This window comes from Ophidiomyces ophidiicola (assembly GCF_022830035.1).
Source record: "Ophidiomyces ophidiicola strain CBS 122913 chromosome Unknown scaffold_8, whole genome shotgun sequence".
NCBI classification, from domain to species: domain Eukaryota; kingdom Fungi; phylum Ascomycota; class Eurotiomycetes; order Onygenales; family Onygenaceae; genus Ophidiomyces; species Ophidiomyces ophidiicola.
Genome location: NW_026054648.1, coordinates 242,741 through 255,252, shown reverse-complemented (window position 1 = coordinate 255,252; position 12,512 = coordinate 242,741). Strand labels below are relative to the sequence as shown.

Below are 12,512 nucleotides of genomic sequence, written 5' to 3'. Positions count from 1 at the left end.
GCTCAAAAATTTCCTTTTTGGGTTTTTATTTTCTGCCACGCTTGAAAGCTTAAACTGTGAGAGTGTATCCTCACCGCTTTCACCATCATCATATACCATGTTACCCTCTTCACGGAACAAAAAGTGAGATAACTACTCCAGCCGACGAGCTCGATAATTACAGTCAAATCAAGCGCGCCTGTCCCTGATGGCTAGCTGTATTGATAGCCATAACCCCGTCCGTTCTGGACAATGTCGATAAATAACTTGTGGTCAAACGATCGGCAACACCGCCAACCGGATTTCGCTTCTAATAATGACGCATCTCCGTCGGGCTTCAGCTCCTCAGAAGATGTGACTAGATCATCTTCCGATGTTCCTATAGAACCCCTTAGTGAATCGTAAGTTATCCCAAATGGCGGAGTTCTGGGTAACTTATCTAACCTCTAGTTTTCAGCATCTCGTTCAAACGCAAGCAAAAAGCGCCCAGTCGCTTTGGTAGCTATAATCCGTTCTCTTGGAATACCTCTATAAGCAATTCGTCGCAACCTCGACCAGCACCTGGTCTTACTTCGAATAATGAAGCCTTTCGTGACATCTCTACAAGTCCACCCGATTCAAGACCGAACGCCGCTGATGCGAATCCCAAGGCTGGGCCCCTCGATTGGTACGTTGAAGGCCCAGGGAGGCGGTTAGGATATGATAATCTTACTGCAATTGATTGGATATTTGAATATACGAAAGAGCGCCAGAGAATACGACATTTACGTGCCAGTAGCAAAGGCGTCCTAGGCCATCTCCGCCAACTCTTAGATGCCAGTCATGTCTGGCTAGTTTTGATTGCTACTGGCATTGTGGTTGGGGTCCTGGCTGCTTGTATTGATATTGTAAGCAATTGGCTCGGTGACATGAAGATTGGCTACTGCCAAAGTGGAGACGAAGGTGGAAGATTTTACTTGAATAGAAGCTTCTGCTGCTGGGGCTATGAAGGTTCGCTTCCAACATTAGCGGGAACGAGAATAGTTATATTTACTAATTTCTACGTAGATTTATCGCAGTGTCGCCATTGGATTCCATGGCACAAGGCATTGCACGTGAGTTCAAAAGCCGGAGGATACGTCGTCGATTATATTTTTTTCACTTTATACTCTGTAAGCCAGGCGTACAATACGACTCCCAAACTAGGCTTACAATTTTTTCAAGCTTTTATTTGCTGGCCTTGCAAGCTTCCTAGTCACAACCTATGCAATTCATGCTAAGCATAGCGGGATTCCGGAGATTAAAACCGTACTCGGTGGCTTCGTTATAAAGCGCTTTATGGGAGTTTGGACCCTATTGATAAAATCACTTGGCCTAGTATGTGGTCCGCACTGCAGTTTTCAGCGGCTCCTGTGTATATTTTTAACAGATATCTTAGTGTCTTTCGGTGGCCTCTGGAATGTGGCTTGGAAAGGAGGGGCCTTTAGTCCACGTTGCATGCTGCTGTGCAAATATCATAATGAAGCCGCTGAGCAGTTTAAATCTGAATGAAGGTATTATCCCTCTAAATCCTTATCTATGTAATTCTTTGCTAATGCGTCGCAGCCAGAAAGAGAGAGGTTCTTTCAGCTGCTGCCGCTGCTGGCATCTCTGTGGCATTTGGCTCGCCTATTGGTGGAGTCTTGTTCAGCTTAGAGGTAAAAATTTCGACAGTTTCTTAATGGATGAGCTTTACAACTAAACATTTCTTAGCAACTATCTTACTACTTTCCCGACAAAACCATGTGGCAGAGCTTTGTCTGCGCAATGGTTGCGGCCGTGACTCTCCATGCTCTCAATCCTTTCCGAACTGGAAAGATAGTTCTCTACCAAGTCAAACATTCCCAGGGCTTTCACCGTTTTGAGATTTTTCCATTCATGTTCCTTGGGATTATTGGGGGTCTTTATGGAGGACTCTTTATCAAACTTAACACGAAAATTGCCCGATGGCGAAAGACTCGAAAAGTTTCTTTCCCCGTTCTAGAGGTTGTAATAATTGCTTTATTGACAGCAGTTATCAACTTTCCGAATATATTTATGCGTGTGCAGCTATCCGAACTGGTTTATTTCCTCTTTGCGGAATGTAAAGAGATTCCGAATAACCAATTTGGCTTGTGCAAAACTGGCGCTGCATCATTTGGAGTTGTGGGACTTCTCCTCGCTGCCGCCGTTCTTGGTTTCTTCCTAGCCTCCCTCACCTTCGGTCTCGATATCCCAGCCGGCATAATTCTTCCTTCTCTGGCTATTGGAGCACTTTATGGCCGAGCGGTTGGTATTGTATTTGATGTATGGCAAAAAGCACACCCAACATTCGTCCTTTTTGCAAACTGCGAACCAGACGTACCATGCATCACACCTGGCACCTATGCGATAATAGGGGCTGCTTCTGCACTTGGAGGTGCTACCAGGATGACAGTCTCAATTGTCGTTATTATGTTTGAACTAACAGGTGCACTCAATTATGTGATTCCGATTATGATTGCAGTCATGTTATCCAAATGGTGCGGCGACTCATTCGGCAAGCGAGGTATCTACGAAACGTGGATCCATTTGAATGATTACCCGTTTCTAGATCAAAAAGATGATACACCTCCCCCAGATATCCCTGTTAGTCAGGCTATGACCAATGTCAATGATCTAACGGTTATTACCGCTGTGGGGCATACTATCGAGTCGCTCACAAATCTCCTTCAGACAACATCTTATCGCGGCTTCCCTGTTGTGTCTGACACGTCCCGTCCCGTCCTGCTTGGCTACATCTCCCGGAACGAACTTTCTTATGCTCTGACGGCCCCCGGGTCTCAGAACTCACGCAATCTCTCTCCTGAAACCCAGGCATATTTCTCCCACCAACCCTTCGCCGACCCACTCGAAACCCTTGATCTTCGACCCTGGATGGACCAAACTCCCATTACTATGAATAGCCGTGCGACGTTTCAGATCGTTTTAGACATGTTTCAAAGACTCGGGCTACGATATGTTTTGTTTGTTAATAAAGGCGTTTTAGAAGGCTTTTTAACCAAAAAGGATATTTGGTATATTCTTGAAGGGGCTAGGAATAGACGAAATGAGGGCTTTGGAGATGGTGTTTTCAGAGAAGGCGACATAGGAGAGGAAGAGGGGTTACTGAGCCCTTCAGACGACAATCTCCTCCGGCATCTTGAAAGGAGGCCTTCGCTATAGCAGCTTTTAATGCAGTGCATAAATTAAATGATTTCTTGGGTTCAGCTAAACGGAGTTGATTTTGATTTTGATTTTCGCGCTTTCAGTCGAACAGATAGTATTGATACGAGTGTACATAGTGATCCCAGTCCATGAATACCCAGAAAAAAAGACAATTGCTCCTTCCTCCTCTATACATACGGGTATCTTACATACAAAGACTCATCGAAGATGACATCCAAGTAAAACGGCCATTGAAACAACAAACTCAGTTTGAGCTGTTTACCTTGTCCTGCTGGCACTCTGCGACTGCGACTGTCCCAGCTGGCTTGCAATGAAGGTAGCCTCCCGGACAGCCTTGGAGATTTGGCCCCTGACGCCGGCCTCTTCGAGTACCATCAAGCCGCCAATGGTACAACCGCCGGGCGTGCTCACTTTCTCTCTAATGAACGCAGGATGGTCTCCATTTTGAACCATGCTAGCTGTCCCACGCAGTACTTGCGCCGCCATGGCTTGTGCTTCGGCTCTGGGCAGACCCATGGCAACCCCCCCGTCAGCCAATGCTTCGAGCACCAGGGCCACAAAGGCAGGGCCCGACCCAGCAACGGATGTGCTGGCATCCATTTTCGAGGCGGGAAGGGTCACAACCCGGCCAATGCGAGAAAATATCCAGTTGACCAAGATGTCCCAGTGTGGAGGCAGGGGAGGGTTGCTCTCGCCAATAACAGTCATTGATTCTCTCACGATTGCGGCCGTGTTGGGCATGGCGCGCACGATGCGACACCGATCGCCGTGCGGAATATCGGTGTCAGCGTAAAGTGTGTCTTCGATTTGCTCGACAGTCACTCCAGCCAGGATACTGATGAGTAGCTTTCCATTCAGAGCGTCACGCATTCCAGGGGCGCCCAGCAGGGCCTGGAGCATGAAGGGCTTGCAGGCAAGGATGACAACCTCGGCTTCACGGGCGCCACGGAGGTTGTCGTTCTGGAGAATTGTGAGGGGATGCGAGTACTGCTTGAGGGTCTTTTGGATGCGCAGGGCGGACTCAGGGCGAATCACGCACGCAATGAAGCGCGAGGGGACCTGATGAGGGGCGACTTCTTCAGGGGGCGTCGCCGTGCCGCATCCAGGGAGGAAGCGGGAGTCGGCCTTTTTCGCTTCGGCCAGCGACGCGAAGATGCCGGAAAGAATGGCAACCCCAAGAGTTCCTTGTTCAAGAATCAGTGCTCGAAACGCCTGTCACGTAGTTAGCAGCGAGTACGCACCGCATCCCAGAACAGTCAGAGTGGCGCCCGATCTCGGCGCGAGGCCCAACTCGTTGGCAGCGGCAGACATGGCGACTCCAAGCAAGGCGCAGGGAGTGTGTGCAGCTCTGCGCAGTGGTCGAGAGAGCAACGGGCGAGGCGAGGACGAGGACGATGGCACAGGAGGGAGCGGGATTTATACGGAGTGGTCAGTCGACGGACTAGATATGTACTGTAACTATGGCCGGGCGGGCAGGGCTGAAGTTGCTTTTTCGCGGCGCAGGGATCGCCGGTTGCGTGAGTGCGAGATTGCAGGAGCTTAAATCAACGGGTTTGCCGCCCGCCAAAACACGCGGCCCGCGCAGCGACACTAATGTTCATGCCCTGCAGCATGAGCAGGCCGAGCCCGAACTGCTGCAACCTCTCGTGATCGCCCGCGACCGCCGCCATGGCCGACCCTTTCGAGGTGCGCATGCGTTTCACCTCGATGCTGCAGCACATGAGCGCCTCCTTCACGTCGTCGCAGAAGGCCGCCCACTATGCCATCAAGCATCGCGACATGGCCGAGGATCTCCACTCCTGCATCCTGGAGCAGCTCGAAAAGGTGCGTCTCCCCGTTTGCGGCTGGCATTGTCTTCCCAGCTAACGTCTGTGGTTGCCAGAATAACATGAACATCCGTGCCAACATCGTGTATTTCATCGAGCACCTGTGTGATGTGGCCACCAAGGAGAACCACCTAGAGTTCGTGCAGCTGATACAACGGGACGTCCTGCGAATAGTCGACGCTGTCGCCCCCGCTGATGGGTCCGGTGCTGCGAACGTCAAGCATGTTCGGCGGGTTCTCAATGGCCTTCAGTCAAAGGAAATCCTCTCGACAGACGCCGTGTCGGAGATAGACGCCTGCCTTCGAGAACGAGAAAGCTATGCGGCACATCTCTTGGACCAGGAAACTGCACACGCCGGCGACCACGGCGACATCACGAGGCCGGGGGGGATTACTGTTGACAAGAAGCAGATCGAGCAGCGCATTGAAGAGGACCGGGAACGCAACAAGCGGCTACGCGAGAACATGTGGGCGGTTCCTCCCAGCGATCTCAAAGAGTTTGAGATGATGTGGGAGGATGTCAGCGACATTGACGAGGATGATTATCTACAAGCAGCTGAGGAAGCTGACGAAAGGCGCAGAGCCGGAGAGGCCGCCGGCCTTGTTGCTGGCTGAGTCGCTATGCATTTCAAAAGGCGTTATTTGTTAGTCCGTTCTCTGTATGTAATTTTTTGGAGTCGTCTGTTACAGGCATAAACGGTGGGCAAGCCAAGCCGGCATCCAACTTTGTAGTCCAATTCAAGATCCCCTATTTCCAAATCACAGCTATTCTATTCGTTATATATCTTCCACTGTCTCGACGGTTCAATTCTCAGGCCGCGAATAAACTCATCCGGATCAACAACGGCCCGTAGTTAACTAAAAGCTGACTAAGAAGTTGGCAGAAAAGGCGGTCAGCGGAAATATCAAACGATTTTCTTGTTTGCTTGCAGTGAAAATAAAATAGTACGAGGCGTTGTGTCTTATTCTCCTTATGTTTTCTCATCTGGTGACAGCTGCTCGAGGTCTCTTGTTTGCGAATCCAGATCCGCCACAAAGCCAACAAGAAACCAACAATCTCACCATGGTCACCGCGACACGCCGCTCTATACTTTCCCAGCCAGACGACTCTCCGTCACGGAGTAGCTTCCCCGTCACCAATGGCAAAAGAAAGACTACTTTACGCTCTACGGAGGTGCTACTTGAGCCCACGCCAAAGCGGCGGCGAGGTCAGATCCGTGAAGGGACAGATTCTCAAGCTAGCACCCCACAACCTAGTGAATCAACGAAAGTACGGTATGAAGTGCTGCAGGCAGTAGAGATAAGATCATCCCAGAGCCGGTCGGCAACGCGAGAGTCCTCACTTACTACCTCTGTGCCCTTGTTAAAGAAAGGAGCTACCTCCCCCAGTGCTATCTCGAAATCAATGGCTGCTCACGTGCGTTTTGGCAGTCAAGAGCCAGAACCGGAGCTTGACCGTGAGCCAGAGCCCGCTGTCATGGAAGATCATCCGAAATCCCAGAATCAAGAGGATGGAGAAAGCGACGACGATGATGCCCCTGAAGCTATCAGTAACACCAACCAACTTCAGAAGTTAAAAGAGTTCGAACGAAAGCGAGTGGAGGCAAAACAAAGGTATTCCAGACAACACAGAGTCTGTTCTCCGTCTATTAATTCTATGCTAACTCTATAACTTTAGGCAAGAACAAAGCAAAAAAGAAAAACGACGGGAACACGAGAATAGACTAAAGATGCAGGCGAAGCCCAAGTCAACTCCAGAATTGTTCAAGACCCCAAGTAAACTGCCACATAGGCCAAAGCAAGGAGATGTTCACTCCGAAAGCTCAGCGACACTCCAAGGCTCAGTGGTCAAAGCGCCCGAATCACCACCTCTATTTTCGCTACCCAGATTGCTCCCAGATGAGATATTACTGGCGGAGCCATCTATCCGACCTCCCACCCCTCCAAGAGACATCAAGGAGCAATCAGCAATGCCAAAGGCGTCAGGGAATAAAATTAGGTTTTTTGATACGGTGACTAAACCGCCAAAGGACATCAAGGTTGGTGGAGCATCAATTCGAGTCCTTGGAGATTCCCAGAACCCTGCAAGCAATCACAACCTGCACAATGCCCTTCCTCCAAAGGCGTCAAAGAAGGGTCGCCTTGTTCGAGAAAACTGGATTGCAGGCAATCGAAGTGGCGCTGTGGCTTTACACCACGGCTTGAGAAGGACCGCTGGGGGAACCTCTGGGTTCTTGCGAAAATGAGCATTTTCCGGTTTATTCTCTAACAGTAACCCTTTGACTACCTTGAATCAAACCCTTTCTGTGGAGCTGTCTCGCCATTGCTGCCACCTTGTGTGGAGAGAGTTTGAAATTCGACCCACGGTGTACTGGTCTATTTACTTCCTCATGGAGTATTCCGCTTCATCAGTCGACTTGGCCTCCTTAGGGAATGCTGTAGCCACGAAAGCCTTGTCAGTATCAGCCACTTCCCACGCAAGGCGCCGCGTCAGCGATAAAACACGAGGCACTGGGTGCCTCTGCTTTCCCAACGTTTCGAGTTTATCATGGAGTCAATCGATTTTATGCCAGATTCCCTCACCTTCTCGTAAGAGACAACAAAATCTATTTGTTACTAACCCGCAACACCCAGTGATCGTAACGGGGGAAAGCCGACCTAGAGTGCTTATGACCTCCCCCAAGGAAAATTTGCATATGAAATGGAAAGATACTGACAATTTAGCCTCTGAATTAACACCCAGTGGCGTGATTGGCCCACAACCACAGGCCTTGGTTTTAACCGGCGAAGAAAATTTTGCCAAATGCCCCAATGCATAGTTACATAGCCTCAATATGTTCTTGCCGGAGACTGATAGGAATTGTACTCTGGTGAGATTGACTTGGCCCAACTTTGGGCGAATGCTTAGGATTGGCCTTGGGTTCTGTTTTGCTTGTCTTACGTTTTTGAGATGCAGGGATGCAACAACACACCCCCTTCCTCTGGCCCAAATCAAGTTTATGACTTGCATGTAGGCATATATGTATGTATTTGTGTAGGACTCAAGGTAGTGAACAATATTCCATCAACTTAACCAGCGAATAGAGGGGCCAGCGAGATGCAGCGGACAGCGGATCGGAGGATGCCTGGGGGCGAGACGAAAGCGTGCATCATATGTAACTATTGCGTAGAGGAAGTCAAAAACCGAGTCAGCCTGGTGGTTCCAAAACACCTTGTGGTTTTAAACTCTCGAGCTAGCAAGCTTCCTAGTCAGTGCTGGAACTACATCATTCATCTCCACCAGCACAGCTGTGTCGCAGTCTTCGCGACGATAATGGCTTCAACCCCTTCTGAATCTTCCTCGTTACTGCAACATGCGCAATCCGACCTCCGATATTCGTCGCAGGGCGAGCCACGGCCCCCCAAAACCGTATCGTTTGGCCCCGATCCCAGAGTCGGCGGTTCAACAACAACACCAGCTCGCGGAAATATCCTAAGACCACTGCACTCTGCAACACCATCGCTGCAGAGCGGCTCTGGCCAGCCCGTCCTCGCAGCCCTTAATAGCAAGCTCCGTCGGAGACACAGCCAGGAACCTCCGCTGGTGCTGAGCCCACCTCCGAAGATTGGCCCGCAACGGACGACGAAGAACACCCAGAAGCTCAAGCTCTTGCCCAACCCAGTGACCGGCGAAGACGATGAGTGGATCGACGAAGCTATTCCAAGAGATGTGTACTCGCAGATTAAACGAATTAAGGAGCCCACCGCAAGAAGAGATGCCGCTAGGTTGGGTAAGGCGGATCGTGATCGACTGCCGCGGGTTACGGCCTACGGCACGGCAAACTCATACAGGCTGGAAGGGGTGATGAAATTCTTCAAATCGCGAGTGCATTCCAGAGGGACGAATCCAAAGCTTTTCGATGAATGCGTCTATTCGCCCTATAACTATGGGTTTGAGTCGAAAAGCAGTTTTTCGCAAGAGCCATCTAAGATACCACAAAACTCCATACACCCTCCCCCGTGGACATCCACCGAGCCCGCACCACGGCGTTTCTCCGACAGCGAGTTTGAAATCGAAGGCCACCGGGAAGAACAGCGCGAACAATTGCTGAGTATGCAAGGAGCGAATACTAACGGCCTCAAGCCGCAACATGAACTCCCCGATGAAGACCATTCCCAATCATCCTCGAAAGCTCTCGCCTCTGGCTCCCTCGGCCACGACACCCAGGATTTAAATACAACAATTCACACCCCCGAAGTTTTCCTCTTCGATTATGGCACCGTCGTAATATGGGGCATGACTCCGTCGCAAGAAACTCGTTTTCTGAACGAAATATCCAAATTTGCGGACTCCGTTCTCTCCGCCGAAGACATGCAGGTCGAGAACTTCAATTTTTACTATACACGCGACTACCAGGCCCGCATATACAACGATTTCATATCGCTCCGTGACCCCCGAAGTTACATGACGAAGCTCGCCATTTCCCACGCCCTCTCTCAGTCCGTTAAGACCTCGCTTTTTGAGGACCTTGTTTCTGAGACCATCGCTTCGACCGCTCCGCTGCCCGCGCAGATCGCTCAGACTGGAAGTGTAAACCTCACTCGCCGACAAATAAATATGCAGATCGGGGAATTGTTTATCCTGCGAATAAATATCCATCTTCAAGGGTCGGTGCTTGATAGCCCGGAGCTGATGTGGGCCGAACCGCAACTCGATCCCATTTACCAGGCCATGAGGAGTTATCTGGAGATGGACCAGAGGGTCGGGTTGTTGACGGAGAGACTGGATGTCATTGCCGATTTGCTGGCGGTCTTGAAGGACCAATTGAGCCATCGACATGGAGAATATCTGGAATGGATTGGTAAGATTGTCCCACTGTTTTTAGAAGGCAATAAAACAAAAACAAAAAATTCATGGCACAACTAATGGAATTTTGGAACCCCTATAGTTATCGTTCTAATTGCTGCGGAGATTCTCATTGCGGGGATAAATATTATCGTGGACCTGTACGCTGGAGTCGACTAACCACGATAGCTGAATGCTGCAATTTGCCTTGAAACACAGGTCATTATCGTAAGCCTAGGAAACTCAAGGCTCTCGAAACAACACCCTGCATGTTTTAGGGAGGATTTGGCTAAGATGCACTGGAATTCCTCCTTCCTTTTCTTCCCCCCCCCCTTTATCACTAAGCCCGCACTACGTTTCTGTGTTGCAAATTTCTATTATATATGATTTTTTAATAGACATGGGATGAACAATCTTGCGGCTATTCAGCTGGTGAGGGTTTTTGGAATTATTAAGTTAGCGACTTCAATACAACAACTTCAAAATCATGAGACATCGCCTTGTAACGCAAGCCGCTCATAGTCGATAATATTTTTCTTGTAAACCCCTAGATATGGTAGTAGCTTGTTCTTAGCAAACTACTCGATATAGTTTGCCAATCTGACTACCCTCAACTCCTCAAACTGAGAATATGTAAGCACCCCAGGACATAATCGCAGCATTCTCCGTTTAAAGAGTGGTACGCTGAGCCTCCCCTATATCTATCGCCCATAGAAAACTCTTCCTATTTTTCTTCCAAAACCAAGGTTTTCTGTCGCTGGGATACTATATTCTTGGAGGCGTCTCAACTGCTGTGGGGAGGGGAGGGACGTCCGAGCCACATGTGTTAGAGTGGAGGTCATCAGCGGGGTGGCATGAAACGAAAAGTTGATAATACATTTGAAAATAATTCAATCAACGAATATGATGCCATGATAGAGAGACCAATTAGCTTCATTAACCATATAGAGGTACCATTAATAAAGTCCACACCAATATCCGTTTCGCCAATTGATCTAATTCATACCACCACAGACCGATTCCAAGACGCCTCATGGTATTGACAGGAAAGATAAAAAAAATAAATATATAATAGGAGTAGATGAGATAGGTAGGTCATGGACAAGGAAGGGTAGCGGACATGTCGGTGCGGGAAGAAGGTAGTTCAAGAGCCAGGATAGCTGAGAATCTCAATTCTTCAGGTTTTTCGACGTGACAAGGTCGCCATATTTCCGTTTATCTTCCGGGTCCATATCTTCCCAGTGTTCGAGAAGGGCTCGGTGTACATCTTCGTCGGTTATTGAGGGCCCGCGAGTACGATAAAGGGCGTTAGCTATTTTGTTTCTGTTCCGATTAGTGAAGTGGTCAAATGCAGAGACGAAAGGACAAGGTGGCTGCTCCAGGGCTGAAGACGTCAAACCATCCAAATGATGGCGGCTGCTGCTGCGCGACTCAGGTACCAGATGGAGAGATGATGCGGCAACCCCTGCAGGGAGATTATGCACGTCCATCGCGGATGATGCAACCGAGGTGGGAGCAACGGGGGTGCAAGGGAGCTGAAAAGAGGGTCCAGTCTGGAAATATCCAGTCGCAGGGGTATGTGGAGCAAGATCAGGCATGAGATTGGGAAGGGTATAGCTAACAGAGTCGGCATTGTTGTCCCCCACATTCTGATCCTTTAAAATATCGTCGGTCTTGCGATGCTTTTTACTACGAACAGGGCGCTCATCGGGCTATCACGCCAGAAAGAAAAGGATCAGCAGCTAAGCCACAGATTCGGGGTAGATACTCTCATACAGTCGGAGGTTTATCATCTGCGCTCCCAACGCTCTCATCATCTAAATAATCTTCTTCGGCGGGAACGCGTCGGGAAGGACGCTCTGACGGCCCATCATCTGCACCTTCAGCAGGAGGAGCAGCACCGCTTTCCTGCATCATGTTCATGGCCTGCGTACGTATGTCATGAAACGTTGCGTTCTCATCCGTCATTCCTGTAAGAAGACCCAGCCGTTCGAGTAGCATACTAGACTCAAGCCGCATTTTCTGGATGTAGCGCCAGCCCCGTTCGTTTCTAAGGCGCATGGCATCATTATTAGCCTCAACCTCCTGCAGCCGTTTCTTCAGCTCAATGCACTTGAGCTTGTAGGCGGCCTCAATACTCGGTGGGTTCGGTGGAGGAGAGGGCGCGTTGGTGGGGAGCGACGGGCCTGGCTGTTCCTGGGGTCGGACATTGGGCTCGCCAGGCTCCATTCTTATGGATAATTGTGATGCCTGGTAGTAGGCAGGACAGAAAAGCAATATGTTGAGATATTGATGACGGAAGACGTCGTCCTTGGCTTAGCTAGGTATTTGTGGTCGGGGACTGGTCAAAGTCAGTATCAGTGCCGACATACTAGTGAGGCCAAGAGCCAAAGAATGCCTCGAGACCGAGAGCGACTCAGCAAAGGATATCTCACGGACAGGATAGTAAAGAAGTGTCGCGGGCAGCCTGTAGTGCGCTGGCAGTCTGGCAATGGCTTCTGCACGCGCTGGGGGCTCCCAAGTTGGTAGTTTTCGCGGCTTTGCGGCTCGCTGAAGCTCGACGGGCGTGGCTTCATTCTGCCGGGATGATAAGATTATGTAATCATGGAATAACAATAATCCGATGGCGGTGAGCGTTGCCCATGGAGCACTACAAAGCCGCAGAGGGAGGATTATAAG

The 12,512-nt window shown here is 49.8% G+C and overlaps 6 protein-coding genes across 6 annotated transcripts; 4 read left to right on the top strand and 2 right to left on the bottom strand.

Moving 5' to 3' along the window:
- Positions 1–231: 231 nt before the first annotated feature.
- Positions 232–3,180, top strand: GEF2 (chloride channel; the record flags this gene model as incomplete). Its single annotated transcript, XM_049251828.1, has 7 exons — positions 232–380; positions 437–969; positions 1,027–1,130; positions 1,183–1,335; positions 1,397–1,511; positions 1,564–1,655; positions 1,711–3,180. The coding sequence occupies 7 exons, from the start codon at positions 232–234 to the stop codon at positions 3,178–3,180; spliced, it is 2,616 nt and encodes an 871-aa protein (XP_049109146.1).
- A 261-nt stretch (positions 3,181–3,441) lies between these two features.
- Positions 3,442–4,494, bottom strand: PRO3 (delta 1-pyrroline-5-carboxylate reductase; the record flags this gene model as incomplete). The annotated part of the gene is made up of 2 exons (XM_049251827.1): positions 3,442–4,367; positions 4,425–4,494. The coding sequence occupies 2 exons, from the start codon at positions 4,492–4,494 to the stop codon at positions 3,442–3,444; spliced, it is 996 nt and encodes a 331-aa protein (XP_049109145.1).
- A 357-nt stretch (positions 4,495–4,851) lies between these two features.
- On the top strand, positions 4,852–5,623 carry LOZ57_002765 (uncharacterized protein; the record flags this gene model as incomplete). The annotated part of the gene is made up of 2 exons (XM_049251826.1): positions 4,852–5,007; positions 5,066–5,623. 2 exons carry the CDS (start codon positions 4,852–4,854, stop codon positions 5,621–5,623), a joined length of 714 nt encoding a protein of 237 aa, XP_049109144.1.
- A 448-nt stretch (positions 5,624–6,071) lies between these two features.
- On the top strand, positions 6,072–7,254 carry LOZ57_002764 (uncharacterized protein; the record flags this gene model as incomplete). The annotated part of the gene is made up of 2 exons (XM_049251825.1): positions 6,072–6,622; positions 6,687–7,254. The coding sequence occupies 2 exons, from the start codon at positions 6,072–6,074 to the stop codon at positions 7,252–7,254; spliced, it is 1,119 nt and encodes a 372-aa protein (XP_049109143.1).
- A 1,067-nt stretch (positions 7,255–8,321) lies between these two features.
- Positions 8,322–9,914, top strand: RMD1 (sporulation protein rmd1; the record flags this gene model as incomplete). The annotated part of the gene is made up of 1 exon (XM_049251824.1): positions 8,322–9,914. The coding sequence occupies one exon, from the start codon at positions 8,322–8,324 to the stop codon at positions 9,912–9,914; it is 1,593 nt and encodes a 530-aa protein (XP_049109142.1).
- A 1,088-nt stretch (positions 9,915–11,002) lies between these two features.
- Positions 11,003–12,062, bottom strand: LOZ57_002762 (uncharacterized protein; the record flags this gene model as incomplete). The annotated part of the gene is made up of 2 exons (XM_049251823.1): positions 11,003–11,545; positions 11,610–12,062. 2 exons carry the CDS (start codon positions 12,060–12,062, stop codon positions 11,003–11,005), a joined length of 996 nt encoding a protein of 331 aa, XP_049109141.1.
- Between the last annotated feature and the right edge of the window lie 450 nt (positions 12,063–12,512).